Source organism: Delphinapterus leucas, chromosome 1 (genome assembly GCF_059928025.1).
Source record: "Delphinapterus leucas isolate spDelLeu-1000000601 "Yukka" chromosome 1, BTC_Dleu_Yukka2, whole genome shotgun sequence".
NCBI classification, from domain to species: Eukaryota; Metazoa; Chordata; class Mammalia; order Artiodactyla; family Monodontidae; genus Delphinapterus; species Delphinapterus leucas.
Genome location: NC_143129.1, coordinates 24,429,076 through 24,454,800, shown reverse-complemented (window position 1 = coordinate 24,454,800; position 25,725 = coordinate 24,429,076). Strand labels below are relative to the sequence as shown.

The 25,725-nt window shown below is 38.2% G+C and overlaps 1 protein-coding gene across 1 annotated transcript in view; it reads left to right on the top strand.

Moving 5' to 3' along the window:
* The first annotated feature begins 252 nt into the window (after positions 1-252).
* Positions 253-25,725, top strand: part of RAB3GAP2 (RAB3 GTPase activating non-catalytic protein subunit 2) — a 90,167-nt gene continuing 64,694 nt past the window's right edge. The window contains exons 1-2 of the mRNA XM_022579252.3: positions 253-514; positions 18,807-18,868. Coding sequence (XP_022434960.1) covers positions 400-514; positions 18,807-18,868 — 177 coding nt within the window. The 5' untranslated portion in view covers positions 253-399. The remainder of the gene's footprint in view (positions 515-18,806; positions 18,869-25,725) is intronic.

Genomic DNA, 25,725 nt, shown 5'->3' with positions numbered 1-25,725 from the left:
AAGAAACTTGGTTAAATGAATCAAAGGCCGGCGCGGACAACGTCCAATTAGATCATCTCTGGCTAACAGCCAGAATGAATAAAAGGGATCAATCCCGGGTGCAAGCGCAGAACTGTGACTAAAGCCGGCTCCCAGCCTCCGCTTCGACGTTAGACACCCCGCTGGCCGCCGCTGGTCACGTGACCCGGGCCGCTGCAGCCTGGGCACCTGGGCCGTCCCGCGCATGCGCAGTGCCCGGGCGGCGGACCCGAGGGTGCTGACAGCTTCCGGTTTTGTTTCCCCGTCACTGCGTGGCGAAAGCTCTTCAGGCTCCGCGGTGGCGGCTGTAGCGGCGGCGGGGGGGCGGGGGGCAGGGCGTGGTGAGGTAAGGTGAATGCCCGAACAGGGTTCCCCGGAGCCATGGCCTGCTCCATTGTCCAGTTCTGCACCTTCCAGGACCTCCAGGCCGCCCGGGACTTCCTCTTCCCTCGTCTGCGGGAGGAGAACCCCAGCTGCACCGTGAGGAGGGACCCCAGTAAGTGCCCCCGCCTCGCCGCTCCCTTCCCCGCCTCCGCCCGCAGGACTTGCTCGGCTGCGTCGGGCCTCCCACCCGCTCCGCCCCTTCTACCCCGCTGCTCCTAGTTGCCCCTGCGCCTCCCTTGTTCTCTCTGCGCGGATCCCTTGCCCTCCTCGTCCTGAAGCCGCCTCCGCCCGCCCTGGCTGCGTCGTTGCTGTCTTCCTCTCGCCTAAGCCACTCCGCCCTCTGGCCATACAGTGCGTCTTGCTTCATCTGGTCTCTACCTATCCCACTTCCCCACGCCCAACTCCTACTTGTCTCTCCTCCATCTTCCCTCCCTTCAGCCCGGGGCCCCCTGTTAACACTGCCTGCTCCGCGATCGCATCCTCCTCCCCATTCCTTGCCAGCTGTCAGCGCTCTAGCCTCGTTTTTCCTCAACCCCTACGCTCCTCTATGCCTGGGACTGTGGCCTTCTGCTACCTCCCCTCCCGAAAGGGTTTATCATCGCCCACACTCTCCCTTCTTCCCTCCCCTTTCCTCCCATTCAGATTTAGAGAATAAATGATTGACAAGTGAGAGACTCCTAAGGTGGCGAGTAGGCGGCTCTCAACTAAGGAAAATAACCTGTCGGGGAGCGAGAATCCGCATCAGGAACTAAAGTTACAGTAGCATGGCCGTGAAAAGTTAATTTGCTTTATTGAGATGAGAAACCGTCCGCCTGTTATTATCATCAAACAGTGTGACTTGTCCACGTAGTATAAAATCCCAAGTCTGGTTTATTGGCTACTGCATAGTTCCTCAGAATTTCCTACATTTCTCCTATTGAAACGGTGTGGTTTTTGTGTTTGATTTCTTCGTATTTCCGCTCTACTACAAAGCCATATGTCCAAAGCACATTTGGCTTTGCAGTATAGTGCTTTTACTTTGTGCTCTACTGGAATGGTGATGAAAGGCCCACTAACTAAGCTCCTCCCCTTTTTAAAAATTTAGAAGATATCAAATCAAACCTACTTATGAATATTTACTCTGTGCGAGTCAATAGTGCTGCAGATCAAATAAGGTTGGTGGTCTCTGTCATCTAAGAGCTTATAATTTGCTGGGACAAATAAATTAACCCCTTGTTAATTTATATATATCTCAGTATAGCGTGATTATATATATATGGCACTAGGGGATACTTCCTTGAATTGGAGGTACTTAGGCCTACCTTTGAAGTAGTAGCTAGATGAATAAGGGAGAGGTAATAGCATATGCAGAGGAAGGGAGGCCTGAAATGGCATGATATTTAGAGAGCTAAGAAAGGCTGAATGGCTGAAGAGGAGAATATGAGGGAAAGGATTGCGGGGGTGAGCTGTAAAGGTAATAAGGAGCTTGATCCCAAGCCTTCTGAAAGGAGTGGGATGCATCTGAAAGACATTAAGCAGAGGAATGACGTGGTCAGATTGTACTTAATGTAATCAACAAAGTTTTGAATACCTGTTTTGTGCTTTGACAGCAGTGTGGAGGAGAGATAGGAAGCAGGGAAATTGGTTGGGAGGCTATTCCAGTAATCCATGCAGAAGTGATGCGAGCTGGAACTAAAGTAGCTTCAGCAGGACTTGAGAGCAGGAGCTAGATTAGAAAGATATTAAGGAGGTAGAGTCTACAGGACCTAATGAAGATCCGGTGCTAGGGGTTGTAGCTGGTGAGGGAGAGGGAGTGCAGGATGCCTTTGGCTTTTGGCTCGGGCAAGGGTTTCTCGTGAAGGGGAATGAAGGCAATAGGTTTTGGACCTCTTGCATCTTAAATGTTTGCCGTTTGTCCAGTTTTAAACGTATGCAGTGAGTCCAGTAGAACAGGTCTAAAACTTAGTAAGTATCCCTGGGCCAGAGGCATTAATTTGGGAGTTACCAGCAAAACGTGTCAGTCAGTCTCAAGGGTTATGAATATAGTGAAACGAATGCAGGACTGAAGATGTAACCGTAGAGGAGCACTGAAGTTTAAGAGTCAAATAGAGATTAATGGGAAGAAGACTGAGAAAGAGAAGAAACCCAGGTGAGAGTAATGCCCCAGAATTGAGAGAGGATTTGATGAAGGGAAGAGTGGTCAGCAGTTGCAAATGCAGCAGAGGTCAGCTAGGATAAGAATGGAAAAGGCCTCAATGGCTTTGGGAAGGTGGAGGTGACTGGGACCTTAGGACAGCTTCAGTGGAAGGTCTGGGGGCAGAAAGCATATTTACCAGATATTGAGGAGTTAAAAAGTGAAGCTGCCTATTTCAAGGAGCCAGGTTGTGAAGGATGGTGAACACAGGACTGTAGACAGGGGATGTAGAGCATGGACACATTTTCTCTATCCCATTCCCACTGTCCTGGTCCAGGCCACCATCTTCTCTCACCTGGGCAATGGCACTAGTCTTCTTACAGATCTTCCTGCTTCTACTCTTGGTTTCTTTTCTTTCTTTCTTTCTTTTTTTCTATATATAATAGTTTGCATCTACTAATCCCTAACTCCCAGTCCTTTCCTTCCCCACTGCCCCCCATGACAACCACAAGTCTGTTCTCTATGTCTGTGAGTCTGTTTCTGTTGTGTAGATATGTTTATTTGTGTCATATTTTAGATTCCACATATAAGTGATATCATGTGGTATTTGTCCTCTTTCTGACTTACTTCACTTAGTGTGATAATTTCTAGGCCCATCCATGTTGCTGCAAATGGCATTATTTCATTCTTTTTAATGGCTGAGTAATATTCCATTGTATATATAAATACATACCACATCTTCTTTATCCATTCATCTGTCAGTGGACATTTAGATTGTTTCCATGTCTTGGCTATTGTAGGTAGTGCTGCTATGAACATAGGGGTGCATGTATCTTTTCAAATTATAGTTTTGTCTGGGTAAATGCCCAGGAGTGGGATTGCTGGATCATATGGCAACTCTATGTTTAGTTTTTTGAGGAACCTCCATACTGTTTTCCATAGTGGCTGGCCCAATTTACATTCCCACCAACAGTGTAGGAGGGTTTCTTTTTCTCCACACCCTCTCCAGCATTTATTATTTGTAGACTTTTTAATGGTTTCTTGTAATTTGTAGACATTTTAATGGTTTCTTATGGTTAGTTCCCAAAAGCAGTCAGAGTGAACTTTTAAAGACAACATAATCATAACAGTCCTCTCTCTGTAACCCTCTGTGTCTTCCAATTGCACTTAATATAAAATCCAGAGTTCTCAAATGGCTTACAAGGCCCTTGAGGCCCTGCTTCCTGCCACTTCTTGCACCTCATACTCTTCTCTCCTCATTTCTTACGCTTCATACACACTTTCTGGTTGTTAAACCAGTCAAGCCCATTCGTGCCTGAGGCCTTTGTCCTTGCTCTTGTCCCTGCGTTGGATGTTCTGTGCAGATCCTTGCGTGCTCGGTGCATCTTGTTCAAGTCTCAACATCTCAGGGAGGCCTTTTCTGACCATCCAATCTAAAACAGTCACCCCTACTCCCTTGTTCTCATTTGTTACTCAAAATCATTTCATCTTGTTTATTTTTCATCACCAAGTCTATACTGTCCAGTATGGTAGTCTCTAGCCAGAACTAGCTGTTGAAATGTGGCAAGCGCTACTGAGGAACTGAATTTTTAATTTTAGTTAGTTTTAATTAATTTAAATTTAAATAGTCAGATATGGCTAGTGGCTACCACATTGTATGGCACGTTTATAAATGCTAAAATTTAGGTACCAACAGATTGAATACTTGTCCAAGGTCACACAATGAAGGGTAGCCTTAGGCTATGAACTTGATCCAGGCATTTGGGAATATAACCATACCCCAAACATCTAGATTAATTTATAATATGCCTATGGGTTTGCAAATATGATTTAATTTATTACCCTTTTAAATAAAATTCTTAGGCATATGTGTGTTGGTATTATTGTGGCTACCAGTGATTCAAGTAGAAAAAAAGTGGAGAAAAAAACCTCTTTACCGGTGAGCCCCTTTGCCAAATCTGTATTTTACAGTTAGAATGGTGCTTTAATTCAGAAATGAAAATCAGAAAAATAGCTTGTCCTATTGTAGATGGTTTACTTGGAATTCTTGAAATGACTGGGACTACAGATTTCAGTACTCACTCCAGGCCATCTTTTACAAAACATCAGGCTTTGTAAAGCTCATCATTAAGAAAACCTGAACCTAAACTTTTGTGAGGGTGAAAATTTAGAGTAAAAATGAAGTTATGGTGGTGTTTTGCTTTGCTTTTCTTCACTTTTTTTTTATTAGTGTTGTAAATGATTATTGGGCAGTAGAAATCATGAGATCATTTTATTTAGCTTATATAGTTTTAATTTCTTATACTAGCTCATCTCTAGAGGATATATAAGGCAACTGATAATTTTGCAGACTTATCTATTAGTTTAATAATTTTTTAATTTTAATATGGATAGCTGCCATTGACATAGTGATACCTAGTACCTGGGCACCCAGATCTCAATACTACCCTTCTATATTTGAATTGTCAGAGAATAACAGTATGACTTTACGTTACTTTGTATCATCAATTATAAAATGAGACTGTCTTCTATTGCTTTAAAAGAGGTCTTGAACCCTACTATTTCTCAGTGTTTACATTAGTGATAAATATTTATAATTGGTTCTACTCAATCTAGTGCTATCTATTTAGACATAAAATTTGGTCTCATACTTTGAAATTTTGGAGATGGGCAATAGTATGTGTCCCCACCTGGCCTACAGTGACATAATTTCCAGGGAGATTGGATTTCTGTACCAGAGCCGTCTGATATTTATAATTGAGTTAGGCGAAAGAAAGGAGAGAAGGAAGGAAGGAAAGAAAGAAAGACATGTACAGAGAGGGAGAATCAAAATATTTGGAGGTAATTTAAGTATAATATTGTGGATCTATTAATTTACCTAATAGTAAAATAATTTTCTGTTGCCATACTAATGAGGTAGAGCAGGTTTCCCTCTTGCCTCTTTTATCAGAAAGATAGAAGAAGGTAAAGCATACAGAGGATTACCTTGGAGTCATCAATTAAAGTCATGTTTTTGTCCAATCACTGAGAAAAGTATGCTTTTTAGGATAATCTAAAATCATGGAATCACTTTGGGATATTATAAATGGTGTAAAGTACCCACTTTTTTATACTGAGTGAAAATGCTTTCTTTTGTTTGTGACCATAGTGGGGAGAGAAAAGTAATCTGAAAGTAGAATATTTATAGGAATTTCAGAAAATTTATAGAGGTATTGGATTTCATTAGCTTTTTAAAATTGGAAGAGGATCTTAGAGATAAATTTTTGTCCATGACAAAAGTGACACATGAACAGCCTAATTCCTTTATTCAGCTAATATTTATTGAGCACGTACTATGTACAAAGTAGTCTTAAAGGTAAATAAAATAGGTCCCTCTCCTCAAGGAGCGTTCAGCCAGTAAATGAGTGTTAGAGGTGTTATGCTATAATTTGACACATGATAGTTGGAGAATGAAGGAGTGTTGGTTCATGCTGTTTAGGGGACTTAGGAAAGTCTTCACAGAGGAACTGATATTTTCACAATGTCTTAATAGTTGTCCATCAGGTGGAGAGAAAATGGTCACGCAAGGGATGTGAAACAGCACGGGGTTCAGAAAGATGCAGATAGTAAATTCTGGTGGAAAGTGGGATATGGTGGGATAAAGCTGGAGAGATTGGCAGAGAAGTTTAGATTTTACGCAGTAGCAAGGAAGTAAGACTACCTTGGGGATTACAGGGAAATTTGCTAAAGTTTACTTGGGAACAGATAGTTTTAAGTAGGTCAGCTTCCAGATGCACCTATATAAGTGCCAACTTTCCCACCGTACCTTCTCCTGTTTACTAAACAAAGGCTCACCTCTCACACATTTCAAATATTATTATAGTAAGTTGCTTCCAAGGCATTTTTAAAAAACCTCCCCTTTAAGGCACTGTAAACTCCCCCATCCATCAACAAGAGACTTCCAAATAATTTTTGCTATTTGTGTTTAATAATTATTTGTCAACATTTGTGATAATGTATGTTGTTTTTCTCAGTTATCTGCTTCTAATAATAATTGCAGTAAGTCAAGTAAAAAAAACTTAATAATTAGAGCCTTTAATCCCAAGAAAACTGCTTTTTCTCAGTTCTTACCTGTTTTTGCAGAGAAATTTTTGGACTGATGATACATATCTGTATTATATTAGAATAGCATTCTGTGGAGGAAGTGAATGGAAATAAGAATTCAAGGAGAAAAAAGGACTTATAAAATTACTCTTAGAGAAGATAATCATATTTTTTAAATGGGTGTTTGTGGGTAGTATTTCCCAGTAGTATTTAGAATCCACTGAATAAATTTAAAAGGATGATATAAATCTATATTGAAACATCCATGTTTAATATATCAGAAATTACATTTTTTGTGCAAGGGATCCATATCATTGAAAAAACTCTTAAGTTTGAAGACATTCTTCTATAGGCCTGTCCTTCCCAATCTTTTTTTTTTTTTTCATCATAGCATGCATAAAAAGTGAGAGCTACCTAGGCCCTGAATAGTGAAAACAATTTTGAAGAAGGAGGAAAAAGTTGGAGTACTTCTACTTCCTAATTTCAAAACATATTGCAGAGATACAGTAATCAAAAATGTGTGGTACTGGCATAAAGACAGACAACTAGGATAATGGAATAGAGAGCTCAGAAATAAGCCCTTGTGTATATGATCAGATGATTTTTGACAAAGTGTGAGGACCACTCAATAGGGAAAGGACAGTCTCTTCAACAAATCGTGTTGGGAAAACTGCATATCCAAATACAAAAGAATGATTTTGGACCTTTATCTTATACCACATTCAAAAATTACCAAAAAATGGATTAAAGACCTAAATATAAGACCTAAAAGCATAAAACTGTTAGAAGAAAACATAGGGGGAAAACTTCATGACATTGGACTTGGCAGTGAGTTTTTGGATATAACACCAAGAGCACAGGCAACAAAAGCAAAAATAGACAAATGAGACTATATCAAACTTTAAGACTTTTGTGAATCAAAGGCTGCAATCAACGAAGTGAAAAGACAGCCTACAGAATGGGAGAAAATATTTGCAAATCATATCTGATAAAGGATTAGTATCCACAGTATATCAATACAAAGAACTCCTACAGCCCAACAACAATAAATAACTCCAGTGAAAACTGAGCAAAAGACTGGAATAGACATTTTTCCAAAGATGTTATAGAAATGGCCAGTAAGCATATGAAAAGATACTCAATATCACTAATCATGAGAATCACCAGCTTGGCTACTATTAAACAAAAACAAAACAAACAAACAAAAACAACAGAAAATAACAAGTGTTGGCAAGGATATGGAGAAATTGGAACTCTGTACACTGTTGGTAGGATTGTTAAATGGTACAACTGCTATGGAAAACAGTATGGAGTTTCCTCCAAAAATAAAAAAAAATAGAATTACTATATGAGCCATCCCATTTATGGGTATGTATCCAAAAGAATTGAAAATAGTGTCTAGAAGAGATATTTGCATACCCATGGTCATAGAGGGACATTCATAAAAGACAAAGAGTAGAAGCAACCCAAATGCCCATCGATGGATGAGTGGAATGGGGTATTTACGTACAATGGAAAATTATTCAGCCATTAAAAAGAAGGAAATCATATCACATGCTACAGCACGAATGACCTTGAGGACGTTATGATATGTGAAATATTCGCCAGTCAAAAACCATAAATGCATGGTTCCATTTATATGAGTTATCTAAAGTAGTTAAATTCACGGAAACAGGAAGCAGAATGGTGGTTACTAGGAACTAGGGAGAGGGTGAAAAGGGGTCTTGTTTAATGGGTTTTACAGTCTCAGATTTGCAAGATGGAAAAGTTCTAGAAATCTGTTTTATAACAGTGTGAATATACTTAACATTACTGAACTGTACACTTAAAAATTGTTACAATGATAATTTTTATGTGTTTTTAACATAATAAAAATATATAAATTAGTACGGTAGTAAAGAAATGGGTCATAAAATGTAAAACAAAGCTGTTCATGGTGGGAGGTGACCTGCTAGAGGTTCCAGTAGTCCCATGCCCTACTTGGCTGTCCTGAGAGCTGAGAGGATCAATATCTTGGCTCACCTGTAACCCATTTGCAGTTTACTGGGAATCTCTGCTATAGGCAGAGGGTAACCATTGGTGGTTTTAAGCAAAAGTATAGCATTTCAAGATTTGAGTTGCAGAGAAATGGATTTGGGGGCTCTGAAAAAGGTTGGGTAGTTCAAAGCTAGAGGTAGGTGACCATTTGGGAGATGTTCATACAAGTCCAGATCAGGGCCTTCAGAAGTAAAGACAGGACTAAGGTAGTAGCAGTGGTGATACTGTTTGAAACTTGCTAGCTATAGCAGTGGCAACCTATGCAAAGAATTTGAGCCGAGAAACAGGATAACCAGGTTAATATTTTAAACACATTCCTTTGTTGGCAAAGAAGAGAATGAACGGGAATGGTGGGTGAAAGTAGAAATAGAATGACCAGTTGGGTGGCCTTTGCAGTATCTCCCAAAAGGGGAGATAATCTTTTCCTTAGCTTGGTATTCTTCAGATGTTACTTAATGGTCTACACAGTGACAACCCTGGAACTATAAGATAGCAAGTATTTTTGAGTGACTACTATGCTAATATCATTTGGGACTTTTGAGACCCTAAATGAACTTTCTTCATGAGAGGGAATCCTTGCAACTCTACGGTGTCTGCCATGCCATATTCCTCCTTTGAAAAGAAGACCAGAAACAGTCCCTTGAATACAGATCACTTTTCTTTGTATCATGTGAGCATAAGTCTCACATATAAATTCCTCAGAAGAGAGAATCTCAGGTCAGGAGAGAGATAATTACCCATGATCACATTGCCTCTTTTTATTTTTTTTAAGTATATAAAATCAGACGTATAAGCAACCTTCTGGCTACTCACATCCCACATTCCAAATGTTAAAACTTTAGTATTATGCTGTCCAGTATAGTAGCCACTAGCCACATGTGGCTATTTAAATTTAAGTGTAAATTAATAGAAATTAAATAAAAATTCAGTTCCTCAGTCATACTAGTTACATTTCAGTGGCCACATATACCTACCTAGTGGCTGATTAATTGGACAGCACAGATAAAGAACACCTCCAGCATTACAGGAGGTTCTATTATAAAGTGCTACCTTAGTGAGAATCTTCCAGACTTTCTGCTGAGACAATAAACACACACATACTGCTTGGGTATTTTATTTATCTATTTTAAATTTTATATCATGGACTCATTCTTGTAAAATGTATATGCTGGAACTTTTTTGGTTTACTTAATGTCAACATCTTTTCAAGCTGTATATATAACTCTATAGCATTTTTTCCTAATGTCTGTACAGCATTCCAATGAAGACTCTACCAGGTTTTAGTTAACCATTCCCCTATCAATGAACATTTAGATTATTTCCAATATTTTTGCTATAAGAAAATGCTCCAGTAAGCATCCTTATATATGCTTTTACCCATGATGCTAATATTTCTGTATGTAAATTTCTGGGATTGGAATTGCTGAATAATAGAAATTCACATTTTAATTGTTGATCATAGTTGCCCAGTTACTCTCAAAATTGGTCAGGTTCATTCCTATCCATGGTAAACAGAAGTGCCCATTCACACACTTACTTGTCATCTTTCTGTGTTATCAGTCTTTTTGATTTTTGCTCTTCTGATAAATGAAATGTGGTTCTTGTGTGATACTAAGATAATTATCAGACTTTATCTGTATTTTTTTTTTAAGCAGCAAGTAATAGCAAAATTAAGCTGGTATTGCAAGAATTTAGCTTAAATATAAGGGAAGTTTTCTCACAGGGACAATAATTGAATATTAGACTGTTCTAATAGAGGAAGGAAGGAAGGAAGATACTGAATTGGTTTTAGAATATGCAGAAATTAGCTTTGGTGAGCAGTGTTTATGTACCTCCATCCTCATTTACATTCCCTCACATTATTTTCTGCTGCTTTGGATATAATAAATCAACACATAATTATGAAGTGGTAGGAAAGAATTATATATAAGTTCTATCTAATATACGTAATATATTATTGCCTTTAGTGACTTCCTTTGAAAAATAAAATGAAAAATAAAATAGGGCATATTAAATTTCTTCAAGTCTACAGATTTGTTTTGTTTTGTTTTGTTGTTGCTTTTGTCAAGATAGGTCTAAAGATTTCTTAGGTTTTTGAGCAAAGGAAGCATGTTTAGTTTTTAAACTTTAGAGGAGGAGGATACACTCTATTTCTGCTTAAAAATATTTTCAGTTCTGTCCTTTTGTGATTTGATTATCAGAACATTCTTCTTCTGTGATATAGGAGGCCACTTATTTGACAACAGGAGTCATTAGAATTCCAGAACTGGAAGAGACCTTAGAGACCTAGTCCGATTTAATCATGGTGTTTTGAAAGAAACTCCTTCTTATTGAAAATGGGATGGCCTCGTCATTTTAGATTGCTGCATATTTTTATGTGCTGAAAGGAATATGCTAATTTGAAATTTATATTCCCATTTCCATTTCCTTAGAAATAAAAAAAGATTAATAATTCTGAGGCATAGGAAATTAAGCAGCTTCTCTGTTCTTTAGTCCTTTTTTTGGCTTTGTATTGCTATGTGATGCTTTCTGTGCCTTGGCCAAGAAGAGCCAACTAAAATTGTTGCATCCCCTGAATTATTTACAAGCCATAGGTTCTAGAGGTTCGTGCTCTTTATAGAAACAAGTACATTATCTCTGTTTTTTTCTTGTCTTAGAAGAATGGAAGTGGATTTGCTTCAGCGCTAATAAGATCTTTTCTTAGACCGTGGAGATTAAGTTTTCCTTTTCCTAACGTCGAAGGATTTCAGTTTCTCATTTACTTTTTGATCTTGACATACTCATATTGGAAAAAGCAAATACTGTCAAATTAATTGCCCACTTCTAGAATTCAGTTTCCTTTCTAGCTTCAAGTTCTTGTTAAATGAAAAACCAATACTCAGTTTATGAGGACAGACTGTTCAGAAGCAAATCAGAATAATGTATATTTTAAATTAAATAGACCTACGGAAAGCAGCAGTTGAATTTCTCATTTAAGCTTTTGTTGGTAGAATAATTCATTCGTTGGAAATGTCCCTAAAAAAGACATCTACAATTTTTTGATGATTGAATTACAGTGTTTTCTCTATCGTTTGAAGGTTTCAGTGACTATAATTTGTCAAGTGAGAAACTGAACAGTTTTTTAATACTAGTATAATCTACACTTCTCCTCAGGGAAAAAATTCTCTCCAGAGGGAGTTGTAGTTACATTTTACTAATATATTTTAAAGTCATTGGTTTTATTCATTCAGGCAAAACATTTAACTTGATAAGGTAAGAAGAAGAGTTTATGTTTATGTTACCAATTATTCTAGACAGTTCAAAATAGTCCTCTTCAGTGATAGGTATAAAAAAATGTTAAGGATTGAAAAGTCAAGTTACTAATCAATGAAGAGGTAGTTGCTTTTTGTTACTGTTACTTGTAACTTCATCTTGCTTGTTTTTATTTCTCTATATATCATGTCTGTTGGTTGGAGATCAGCTTAGGAATTTTATTTATATAGAGAGCAAGTATGATTCAAGGTGTGGTATGAAATAAAAGTGAAAGGTAATTTCAGCAGATGAGGTCGACTAACAAAATAATCTAAACTGGCAAACTTCTTGAAAGACTTAAATTGAATCCCCAGTGCAATCCTTGATTATCTGTGAATTTTAAGGAAAAATGGTTAAGAATGTGAAAAGAATAGAGTTTAAAGGAAACTCACCCCTCAAGAATGGTTTACTCCCCTCTCCCCCCCAAAAAAGTTACAGATTCAAAACTAAGCAGAAATGTCTCTTGGACTTGGAAATGCCATTTTTTTTCCCAGCAAGTTGTACAGGAAATGAGGTGGGAAAGCCCAGTTAAAACATGAACCTTTGAAATATTTTGCTTATAGCTGATGCTGTCCTGATGTAATATAGTCGTAAAATGACTGCTTTAGGAGCAAACATCTGGCACATGAGTCATAGCACTAAAGTAACAAGACTAGGGAAGCATTCTCATGATCTATTTTTAGATGTCTCCAATAGGCAATTTTAGCTGATTTTAGTATAACCTGTTTTATTCACTATTGGCAAAAAGAATATTTGCATAATAGAATACAGACAGAATTCAAGAATGATGTGGGTGTTCTTTTCTCTCTCTTTTTTTCTTTGCCTTTAAAATGGTATGGTAATTTATTTGGGGACTCAGTGTTCTTTGTAATTATTTTTTTCTAGCCTACTAAAAAATTAGGTTGAGAGTCATACTTAATTGAATGAATGTGTTGGTTTTCCTTTATTGATGCAGGATCTTTTTTTTTTAATTTATTTTATTTTTTTAAATTATTATTATTATTATTTTATTTTATTTAATTATTATTATTATTATTTTAATTTATTTTGGCTGTGCTGGGTCTTCGTTTCTGTGCGAGGGCTTTCTCTAGTTGTGGCAAGTGGGGGCCACTCTTGATCACGGTGCGCGGGCCTCTCACTATCGCGGCCTCTCTTGTTGCGGAGCACAGGCTCCAGACGCGCAGGCTCAGTAGTTGTGGCTCACGGTCTTAGTTGCTCTGCGGCATGTGGGATCCTCCCAGACCAGGGCTCAAACCCGTGTCCCCTGCATTAGCAGGCAGATTCTCAACCACTGCGCCACCAGGGAAGCCCCAATGCAGGATCCTTTTTAAGTAATGATACACTGTTGTTTTGAAATGTTGAAATATACATTGTGTATGTGTGTGTGTTTATGAAATATAAAGATCCATTAATCCATATCAGGCCAACTATTTTGAACTGTATTTCTAGAGGATCTTTTTTTACATAGTCAAATTCTGCCACTTAGACTTGAATTAGAACAAAAATACTCTATTTTTCCTATTCTTAATCAAAGCTAAAGCTAAGAATTTTTAATTTTTTTCTTACTAACTAAAATTGAATGGAACAGAGAATTATCAAAATAAATATATTTATAATTTTATATAGAAAGCTTATTTGAAAGATGGTTTTGATCTGGGATATAAAGTCTGAGTATATAAAATTTATAAAAAATAAAGTGTTTTTGTATTTCTTTGGACATGTAAAAGGTTTAGAATCAGCATCTGGTCACTAATTTAAATCTTGATGCTTTGATCCCTATAAAGGAATATATGGGGAAACATTTGGGTGAGAAGGTCATTTTATTTATATTCTAAATGGATATAAATATTTACTACATACTTATAGTGTTCTTGAAGATACTTATGTATGTGTGTGTGTAAGAGTTTGCGCGCACACACAATATACATGTTCCCTGTCCTCCAAGGCTTAATGGTTAATTGTATCGACAAGATGTACATTTATGATAAACAAGTTAACAGTGCAATAAATGACCCAACGCAGTTTATAATTAAGTTCTGAAAGAAAAATATAATCAAATGCTATGGTTTCACAAGATCATTGGTGGGTTCAAGAAAACGTCATGAGGAATTAATCCGAGTCCTGAAGGAGAAGTTGGATTTGGAGAGGTGGAGACAAATGGGAATGCATTTTAGTTGACAAATATGGGATAGGCAAAGGCAGAGAATATGAATGAGAAATGAGGGTGCTGTATTTGGAGAGTAATCACTTTAACAGCCATTAAGGGTGTATATGTGCCAAGCACAGTTATTAACTCCATTTTGCTAAAGAGGAAGCTGAGAGGGAAGAGATTAAATCGCCCAAGGACATATGACTCTTCAAGGGTAAAGCTGGGTATCAAACCATGCAACATGATATCAGAGACCTAATAGTTGTTCTAGACTTGTGCTGTCTCAGACTGTAGCCAAGAGCCACATGTGCAGTGGAGCACTTGAAACACGTCTGGTCCAAGCTGAGATGTGCTCTAAGTGTAAAATACATGTCAGATCTTGAAGTCTTAGGATCAAAGAAAACAATGCAAAATATCTCATGAATAATTTAATATTGATTACATATTGAAATAATATTTTGGCTATATCATTAAATAAAATGTATTATTAAAATTAATTTCACCTGTTTCTGCTTTTAAACTATGGCTACTAGTCGGTTTAAAATGGCTAGTGTGTGGCCATTTAAAAAGCCCATGTGTGGCTTGCATTTTATATTTATTGTACTGCTGCTAAGGACTGCCCACCAGTGAGTGAAGAGCCTAACTGAAGTGAAAGAATAGAAACAAGGGTGAGGGCAGGCAAAGGAAAAAGGAGATTAGATTGGCATTGAAATTTATCCTTGAAGCTAGAGTTCCTCAGAGCGTGATCCGTGGACAATCTGCCTCACGTTTTCAGAATGGGGTCAACCCTGAAACTTCAGTCATCCCTAATTCATTATTTTAGTCTCTTCCTTGCAGACATTTTAAGGCTACCTAGAGAGGGGAATCTGCAGAAGAGACTGTAACTCTGGTTTTACAAAGACAATGAACATGGATGCCATTTTCTTAATATTGTGATCAATGTTGCTGAATTGGACTTCAGCAAAATAAAAGATACAGGCAGTTGACGACAGTGTCATTTAAAGAATTGCTTTCTGGAGATTGGATGGTTGCTACTTATTTATTTAATATATGGAGGGGGAAAAAACGCTTAAAATTACCCCATAACTTATAGCCTAGCCTTTGACTGAAGTGATTGCCACTTGGCTCATTAGGTGAACTAGGTAAATGCCAATACCAATGTGATTTGGCGATTTGTGGGGTCTTTGGAATGTTTACATTGGACCCTGACCACCCTAAAGAAGTTGATTGTCCTGGTATCCATACGCTATAGTACATTTTGTTAAGCTGACTTACCTCTTAAGTCATACCAGAGCTTAGCACTTTCAAATTACCCTGGCCGATAGGAGATTTTGATCTATTTATTCTAAGAGACAATCATAATTGGATAACAAAAAGTAAATTAGTTTTATTTCTTCATGAGTACATAGAAATTTATAGATCTTAAGGTTTTAACAGTAGATGTTCCGTATTGACATTAAACAGTGCATAGTTCTCAAATGATAGACACGTTGCTGTGATCATCCACAACCTTGATCAATGATCAGTTAAAATACACTGATGATGATGTAGATTGAAGAATACCATCCCTCATAGAACTGAATAAAATTCAGGACTGCCTGAATAAAATTCTGTACATGAACGGCAACTTTATCAGACATTCAGCAGCTATTTTTTCAGTATAAACTTTTTTTTTTTTTAAGAATGTGCTTGATCTGCTTGCATATTTTGAGGGCATAAGAAATAACCTTGGTAAAGTGCTGAGATTTTGACACTTTTTAACAGTCGACAATAATAGCTGTCAAATAGCAGCCTGCAAAACAGTATCAAATGATTTTCCACATAAGTCAGGAGGCTGCAAAATTTTTAGCACTGGCACTGGGTAGAAATAGCCACAAGGGTAGTACCAAATCTGCAGATATTTCCGTTTTTGTTTTTTTTAATGTTTCTCATTTTTAGGTTGACTAGAATTTGGAATGCATTTTCTTACAGGATTATAAATAGAATTCTAGACCAGCCTTCAGAAACATCTTTAACCTATCTGAGTCAGTTCTGTTTCACCTTCCTTTGACCTCTGTTTGTACTGTGACCTCTTTGGGAAATGTATTCCTGTGATAGTGGGAGATGCCTGATTAAATTTTCTTTGCCTTGTTAGTAGAAATTCCCCAGTCAGAGGCATTGAGGTATGGGTAAACTGTCATGAACACAAGTATTTTGTAAAAAGAAGGTATTTCTTAAGGTCTTTCTCTTCCCGATTGGATTGTTTTGAATTGCGCTGTAAGGAGATAACTGGGTCTCTGCAGGGGCAGGAAATCCAAATTCCTGCTGTCTTCTGTCGATCCTATAAGTCATTTGTGAATTGAGTCAGGTACTTTTTATACCAATATGGAAGAGAAATAACACATTTTTCATAGTTTTCTTTTGTACAGCATTCAACAAGGTATGTGCACAAACTAAGCTCTTTGAAGGCTTATTTGCTTTTGTATCTCCAGCACTTAATTAGCACAGGGCCCAACACAGAAGAGATGCTGTGCTGTGTTTGTTGAATGAATGAATGAGTGAATGAATGAATAAATAAATGAGCAGCTGACGTTTATGAAGTACTTTAAATGCTGCATGGTCTCCCAAAGATTTGTGGTAATTTGATAAATATTTTTATAGCAATTTTAACATTGAATTGTGGACCTTAGAGTGATAAGCTTTATGAGGTCTTTGCTTCTCTTATGAGAGAGAGCATTTTCTAGACGCGTATAAATGGGATGGCCTAGTTGCCATCAGCCCACAATAAGACAGTTGTTTTTGGTGCAGTGGAAAAATTAGCAGAATAAAGAGATTGCCTAACGGAATTAGATTGCCGAAGAGCAAACTGTAACTTTCCAAGTTACAAAAAAAATTTACGGGTCTGAATATCAAGGGAATACTTCCCTTTTAAAATAATAAATATCTTGCTTTTGACCTTATTTGCAAGCCCCACTGTTTCCTAATCTTTTCCTTCTTTATAAGCCGTAGGAGTAAGTATAGCAGAATACTTGCTAGCTTGGGCTTTGGAATTCAGGCAGACCTGGGTTCAAACCCCATTCCGCCACTTAATCCTCTGTCATCTCGGTAGAGTTACGTATACGAGGTAATCCGTATTTCTCATTGTAAAAAGGGGGTGATAAAAGATCCTTGTCATGCTTATGTGAATTAATGTCTGTAAAGCATTGAAGCATATAGAAATGCTGAATAATGTTAGTTCCTACGTGATAACCCCTATCTGAAAATGGCATTTTTTTGCCTCTGCCTTTGAAAAGTTCCTAGCCACTTTTTAAAGACTTAGTTGAAGATGACTCCTCACTATATTTTTTCATCTCTGTCACTACCTCATCTGAGTTCCCATAGTATTCGATTATAAGCACTCACCATGGCTGTTACATGTTTGTTTCTCTCCTACACTAGATCACAAATTCTTTAAAGAAAAGGAGCTCATATGTTTGTATTTTTCTGTGTTTCTCCTACAGGGTTTGGCACATGGTATTTAACAGAACATTTGTTAAATTGTTTTGTTTTGTTTTGTTTTGTTTTTGTGGTACGCGGGCCTTCCTTCCTACTGTCAGCATCCTAGATAACAGGTTCAGTCCCATCTTTTAAGCTGATTCTTCCCCCAGAATTTTGAAGCTGATTGGTTTAAATACAGTATTTTATTTATATTTTGTAGTATTTTGATAGCTAAATCCTGATGACTAGCATTGAGAACTTATTATGTGTCAGGCACTGAGGACTTTCGTGTGCTGTCTGGTTTAAACTCTTACAGCAACCCCACTAGGTACTGTCGTTTTCCATGATGTTATGGTAAGAGAACTAAAACTTATAGATACAGGGTAACTTGCTCCAGGTCGCAGAGCTGGTAAGTGCTGGATCCAGGATGTGAACCTAGGTCATCTGATTCTGGGGCCTAAACTTATAATTAGGCAACTGCCTGCTCTTTTCACATTTTGGGGGAACTTTTTTTTTTTAAATTTAATTTGAGGTAATACATATAAAGTATACTGTTTGTTTCAGAGTAGTTCCTTTAAAAATTATAGTTTTATTCCTTCTCTTCTGATATGATGTGAGATAAATTCAAAGATAATTATATAAAAATGAGTAACACGAGCATTGTAAGGGATCATACTGTCCAAATCAATTTTGGGATTTTTAATTCCCCGTTGCAGTGTTGGTTGAACATCTTATTTTAATCCAAGAGAGTGTTCTCACATATAAGAAATCACAGAGTATCAGGAAAAGGTGGTGAATAGTAGACCTATCTGGTTTCAAAATTCAGTTTTCTTTATCTTTGATACCTTGTCTTATTAAAACACTTTTAAAGATATCTGTGTGGAATTTTAGGTATGTTTTTGGTCATTGTGTATATTTAACTTGTCTGATGTCTTAAGTAACACATATTTGTCATTTTAAGATTCTTTTAAAGTCACGTTTGCAGTTTGATCTAAATGTAAATAAACTCGATGTCCAGTATCTTAAGGTCCAAATAACCTGCACACTTTTACATACATTTGGAAATTCAGGTCAAATGTTTCCCGGTTGTTATTACATAGAGCAAAATCCTGATCTAGTATAGTTTACCATTGTTTTCTTCCTTAATATGAACATTATATTTATATAATACTTATTATATATCAGGGGTTGATTCTATTATGTTCACAGGAAATGTTTTTAAAATATTTTAAGCTCTATATTTCATGTAAGCACTTTTCATCTTTTTCAAAATAGGTAAATCAAACTGGGAAGATGATGGTTGGGGAGCATGGGAAGAAACAGAGCCCCAAGAACCTGTAAGTCTTTGTAAACACGTGCATGCTTTTTGATAGCGGCATTTTCCTTTTGTAATGATGGTGACATATTTCAGTGTTAGGTTAACATTTTAAAATCAGGCAGGCCTGGTGTAAAGCTTTGTGAATTTGAAGTTTAGCCTGCATGTGATCAGAAACTGCACTATCTGATTTCTGGTTTTTGAAGCTCACCTTGGCTGCTTTGTGGAATAGGTTGCCTCTCCTACTCATAAAGGTCATGTGTTGGTTTATTTTACAGTATTTCATTTTGATGTTCCACTGTTTCAGCTGATTCTGGGTGACGCAGACAATGACAGCCTAGTTAGAATGTGTAAGTGTTATCAGGCCTCCTTTAAATCTGACCTGTAAAGTATGTTGTCTTCTCTTTATTGGCAAGGAGATCCTAAATCTGGGGATGACATATCTTAACTGTTTCAGTTAAAAGCTGAAGTGTGCTTCTGCTCATTCTGAAAACACATGAAATTACTTACATGTGGAATATTTTTTCATTCGGATAAAATTTGAATATTTACAAGTAGCCCTCAGGGATGAGGGAGGCTTGTTGTTCCCTTTGTCTTGACAGATTTGCCCACACTGTGGATTTGGCAAATGCGGCGAGTGAAACAGTATTGTTAGGCCTCGTTGACAACAATTCTGGGTGTAGCAATCATTCCTAACTGTTTGAACCCTTTACCCTGTCACAGTCTTTTGTACATGGTGAGGGTATTTGGAAGACAACAAAAGTGGGCCAGGACAGTGGGGTTCAGAGGTTATTCAGATGTTAAAGTCACCCTGCAGTGTTTAAGAGAGCTTCTTTGAATTTGGATCCTGTCCTCAAAACAAGACGACATCTTTGCCAAGGGAGCCTGTTTGGTGGGTGAGAACATAAATGGCACTGTGGCCAGGGAAAAGGGTATGACCTCTGCCTTACACTGCAGCATCATCCAGAACTTTCCATGTATAGGATCATTATGAAGTTTGGCTGAGAAACATGTTTTATACCAGGACTATTAGAAAGTTTACTAAGCTGAGGCAAAAGATTTCTGTTATTTCTGCTACCAGCTATGGTGATGAACAAGTCCAAAGGCACAGCCAGCTCCAGAGGCATGGCAAGAATCAGAGTTAACTTTTGGCAGATGTGTGAAACGCAGAAGTACACGCCCTAGTCAAGGTTAATAGGTGTAGCCACCTAGTCGGCATGGAGAGGGAACTTCAACTCTCTCTTGTCATGGACAGACAGCAAACTCAAAACCTGCCTTCCTTCAGAGTCCACCTGGCGGGCCTTGGCCACATTAAAGATGAGAGAGACCAGGACTGGAAAAAGCAGACTGTCATAAAGTCAGTTTATGTTTCTGTCAGGGTGCTGTAACTGTCAAAACAATGATAGGCTTCTCTATCAATTGCCGTAGGGTGGTGGTTAACTGTGACCAGCAGAAGAAAGTAGGCTTTCATTCTTCATTAGTCTGGCATTAGAGACATGTTGTGTTCTGGTCCGTTTAGGCGGGCTGCAGTGGCGTGTCGGTGAACCGCAGAGCAGGGCACCTAAGAGGAGAGTGCAGTAGCCACTGCCACCGAATGCCGACCTGAAGGCCACCTCGCTGCTGCTGAGTCCCGCAGACAACTATGAAAGCCTCAGGGTGCTTTTTATCTCCAGAAGCCTGTCAGCTCTTTGAGAGCAGTTTCTTATTTTTATGGCAGAAGAGACTAAAGGGCTTTTGTAATCATAGAGATTTAGTACCAGGGGTCTGGATAAGGCTTTTCGAAGGAAGGAGAAAGCCTCTTTAATTTCGATTCTGGGGTGTCAGCTGTAATGAGGGCTTAGGGAAGGAAGCATATTCTAGTATCTGTTATCAGCAGTAGCCAGCCATGTCCAAGAAAGCAAGCGTCTGTGACACTGGTAGGCTTTGGAACTTTAAGGATGGCTTCTCTTATAGAAAAGGACAAATGTCCTTCTCTTATAGATATTTCGTACCTGTGTTAGTCTGCTTGGCTGCCATAACAGAATACCACAGACTGGGTGGCTTGAACAACAGAAATTTATTTTCTCACCGTCCTGGAAGCTGGAAGCCTAAGATCAAGGTGCCATCAGGGTTGGTTTCTGGTGAGACTCCTCTTCCTGGCTTGCAGATGGCTGCATTCTTGCTGTGTCCTCACCTGGCCTTTCCCCTGTGCATGAAGACAGAGAGCCGGTTCTGGTGTCCCTTCCTCTTCTTAGAAGGATACCAGTCTATCAGGGCTGTGCCCTTATGACCTCTTTTAACCCTAATTAACCTCCTTAAAGGCCCCATCTTCAGATACAGTCACATTGGGGGGTTAGGGTTTCAACATGTGAAGTTTGGGTGCAGGATACAATTCAGTCCATAACAATGCCCCAAATAATGGATCCATGTCAGGCGTAACTTTTATGTGTACAAGTGCAATGAATAAGGTTAAGGAATTCCTCCCTGCCCGTGAGTAAATACACAAAAGGATTGAAAGGCAAACAGAATAGGCTTTCAAGACGGAAGAAAAGGCAAAACAAAGATCTTCCTCTGTACTGTATTTTAAGCTGACATCATGACAAAGGGGACCTGGCTGGGGGAAATGGGAAAAGAAGGTAGTTGTACTACAATGTCTACCTATTAATGATCCTATAACAAATAGTAAATAGAATTTTTTACAGTGTTGTAAGGGGCTTTTAGTTGGGGTTATAATTTTTTTGCTTTGGGAAAGAAGTGGTGTGTTGCTCAGCCTCATGCTATAATGGGAATCTAGGCGGTTCGGGAAGAAGCTTGATAGGGTTTAATTTAATTTTAACTGGCAAGGCAGATTTAATGAGCTTTCCTTCGTTGCTGTATTAAGACCAGAGGGTTGGAAGTATAGAATCAAGGATTTGTTTGACGGCGATTTCTGGAACAGGAAGCACAGAAGGTCCTGGGTTAAGGTCCTCAGTTAAGGTAGGCAGCATGGAAATTTTCCACTTAAGAGACACCTTAGGAATGTGTTCCATCTGTTTTACAGAAGGTGACATAATGTAGTTTACGGAGGCACTAATGATTTAGCAGATTAACAGGGAATGCAAAAAGCATGCTGGTCAGATAGAGGCCCCAGAGAAATGTTTGCTTACAGGCTGAAAAATAGGAGACAGCATGACCTGATTAGAGCATTAGAGCATTAATAATCTGGGGTAATGCTGGAAAATATTTTGCCTTATTTTAGTGTCCTTAGACTGTGGTGCCATCTACCACGCAAGAGACGTAAGCAGTGGATTGGCCAGAGGCAGAAGGAGAGCACCCACATTACGCTAAGGATGGCGCCCGAGGCCCTCCTCCTGTGAGGGGATGGTGGCCGCAGAGGGTCTCTTTCCTCAGGTGGGCTCTCATCAGGACTTTGGACCTTGGACTATTAGAAACATTCATTTTGCCAGTGACTTTCCATGTTAACACAAGCTGGGTTTAGCCTAGTGCTTCTCAACTGGGGGTGATTTTGCCCCTTAGGGGGCATTTGGCAGTGTCTGGAGACATTTTTGTTTGTCACAACTTGGGGGAAGGCACATCTAAGTGGGTAGAGGCCAGGGAGGGATGCTGTGAAGCGTTTTACAATGCACAGGACAGCCCTTCAAACGAAGGATTGTCCACCCAAAATGTTAGTCGTGCTGGAGTTCAGAAGTCTTGGGCTCGCCCATGGCTTTCAGTATAACTCTCCCAGCTTTTCTTGCTGCCTTTACCTTTTTGTTCTCTAAAATTTCTTGGCCTCTTTTGGGGGCCTCAAAACTTTTGATCTTGTAAATCAGCCCTACCTCAATTTTAAAAAAGTTATTTAATAAATGAAAAAAAATAGCAGAGGGGGTAAAAAAAACCCTTTGATCTTTATGGCCATGAGTTGGGTTTTCGTAGATACCGGTGGAGTGATTTGCTAGTGTGAAAAGTGCAGTTAAAGGATTGTTTGCCAGCCAACAAAGGTGAGTGTAAGCTGTTCCCCGGTCTTTGGCCACAGACCAACCAGTATCCGGGCTCAGTCTTGGTGGCACTATTTATGCCTAAATATTTAAAAGTGACCTATTTTTAGTCTCACTATGTAGTCAGCCACCACTTTTCCTTGCTCTTGTTGATAGTTGTTAATTTTAGTTCAAGTCTGGACTCCTCAGGCATTCCTGCAGGGTAGCTCTGTCAGTTGGTTTTGGCTTGGTGATGGGCCTCTGGTCTTCTGCCAGGGAGGGAGGGACAGTGGCTGACTGTGTGGGGTGGGGGAAGGGATCTGGGGACCTGCTTTCCACCAAGCCTCCTGACTTCAGCCGCATCTTTGCCCTCACTCCCAGGGGGAGCTGGCACCAACTCCTAAGCCTATTGGCAATCTTGCAGTGCAGCTGGGGTTGCTTCTCATCTTTCCTCGCCACCACTTTAGTGGGAGTTAGTTTTCCAGGGACTGTAAAATCAGTTACCACCTGTCCGTCTGCTTTCTAGCTCTCAAATTTTAGTGGCTTTTCTCCTCTCCTTCTTTTTGTCTGTACTTGAAACAAACTCTTCTGCTGTTGTTTTTAGTGGGGTTGAGAGTGCTGGGGAAAGTGAGAGTAAAATTGATCTGTTTAATTCTCTCTTTACCTGAAAGTCCATGTAGACTTCATTTTTACATATTGTTCGACCTCTTGCCTTTTACATTTAATGTAATATGGAGGTTTTTCTGTGTCTGCATATATAAATCATCTAGTTCTTGTAAAGGAATACTAACTGTTTCATTGTATAGATACACTATGATTTATTTAGCCACACCCCTGTTGAGGGACATTTTGTTTATGTTTGTTCTTTGTCTTTTCTGTTTTCTGTCACAGGAGATGCTGTAATCATCTTTATATCTACTATGCATCTTTGGTTACACACGTGTGTAGTGTCATGAATGAAAGTCAGACTGCCTGAATTTCTATCCTAACTCTGCCACTCAGTGACTGTTAAACCTTGGGCAAGTTACCTAACTTCTCTCAGTCCAGTTATGTCATTCCTAAAGTGGGACTAATAGGATTATTATAGGATTAAAATCATAGGATTATTAAGAGGATGAAATGAGATGTGCTTAGAATAGTACCTGGAACATACATAGTATGTGCTCAATAAATGTTAGCCATTCTTATTTTTCCTTTAGAATAAATAACTAAAAGTGGAATTGCTAAGGTTAAAAAGTGTACATATTTCAAATTTTAATAAAAATTGTTGAAGGGTGCTGCCAAAAGCCTGCCCCAGTGTGTATTCCAAACACAGTACGTGAGAGTGCCTCCTTCTACTCTCCGTGTCACAGAAATGAAAACATCTCCGAGGTAATTGCTTTTTACCATTGTGCTCTATTTATTTTGTAAAAAATGAAATATTTCTCTGTACCCATATTTTTATCAATATTGAGAAACTCAGAACTATGAGAGATAGATGTGTTTTCTTACAGAGGCCTGCTTTTCTCAGGTACTTTTTGAAACTGTTTGCCTCTAGTAGATTATCAAACTTTAATCTTTGCAAAATCAGAATGGTGTGAAATGCCATTTCAGTGTTTTAATTTGTACTTTTAAATTTATGAGTGAGGTTTGTCATCTTTTCAAGCTTTTCACTCAAATATGTTTTAGGAATGTGTACTGTTATCGTGTGTGTGTGAGCGCGCGCGCGCGTCTGTGTGTGTGAGCACTAATAGCAATTTAAGGTCCATAGCATTTAATTTAACTATTAGCTCTATTTTGATTTATATTGGGTGCTAATTGATTCTTGTTTATTAGTCTTATTTGTCCAACTAGACGTAAAGTTTTTGAGCAGGAATTGTTTGGTACTTTCTTATATCCCATGGTGCCTAGGGAGCACATAGATTTAGTATCTAATATTAAACGGCTGTTTCAAAAATAAAGAAGTATGCTTTTTAGTTTTGGTGTTTTATTGTAATTATTTGTAAAATGAATTTTTTTGTGAGTAATGAATTTGTTTTGTAAAAATGACACGTTTATTACCGAAAATTCAGGTATTATAGAAAAATAAAAAGAGTAAGATGATCAACTTTCTAACACCTAAGGATAATCATCATTATTAACTTTAAGAGATTATAAATGTAGGCATATTTGGTTGAGTGGTTGGATGAATGGGCCACACAGAAAATTCTCTAAAAATGGAGTCACATTATATATACAATTAAAAAATAAATAATAGCAGAATTAATCCTACTTGAATTGACAGTTGAAATAAAACTGTAAGAGTTACTGAATTATCATTAACTTCCTCTAAGGTTAGGAAGAAAAATAATTTTAAAAATTGAGATTGAAGTCGGAGGGTTTTGTGACTAATTGTGTTTGTAATTTTTTTTTTTCTTTGGGTTATCTGTAATCAAATTTGTAACCAGATTTAGAGCTCTTGCCTTGCCTCATTTTAATTTTGACAAGACCTTAAGATCTTTCACTTGAGAATTTTAGTCCCTGATCTGGAAAATGGCCGGGACCAGTGCTTTTCATGCCATGTTAGAGAAAGCTCTAGGGCTCTGCAAAGGTGCTAGGTAGCTTCCTCATTTCTGCTTTTATCTATATCATATATTAAGATATTGTATAAAATCTTGTTCGGAAATAAAAAGTCTTGCTACCTAAAAAAATGTTTGAGAAGCATTGGGTATTATATATGCTAATAGTAGACTAGAATAAAGGAAAACTTACATGGCATTATTTACTTTTTTGTGTTTCAAAATTGCTGAAGCACTTAGGTCTCTTTGTTTAGAAAGTGTAGCTGACTAGTTTATTTCTTTGATTTAGGTAGTAAACTACTGAGAATTACAGTGAATATGCTGACAGACCCTTATTTATACTGGATTTTGCTGGCGCCACTGTTGCGTGTACATGCCTGTGAAAGTTAGCACGATGACAGTGACAG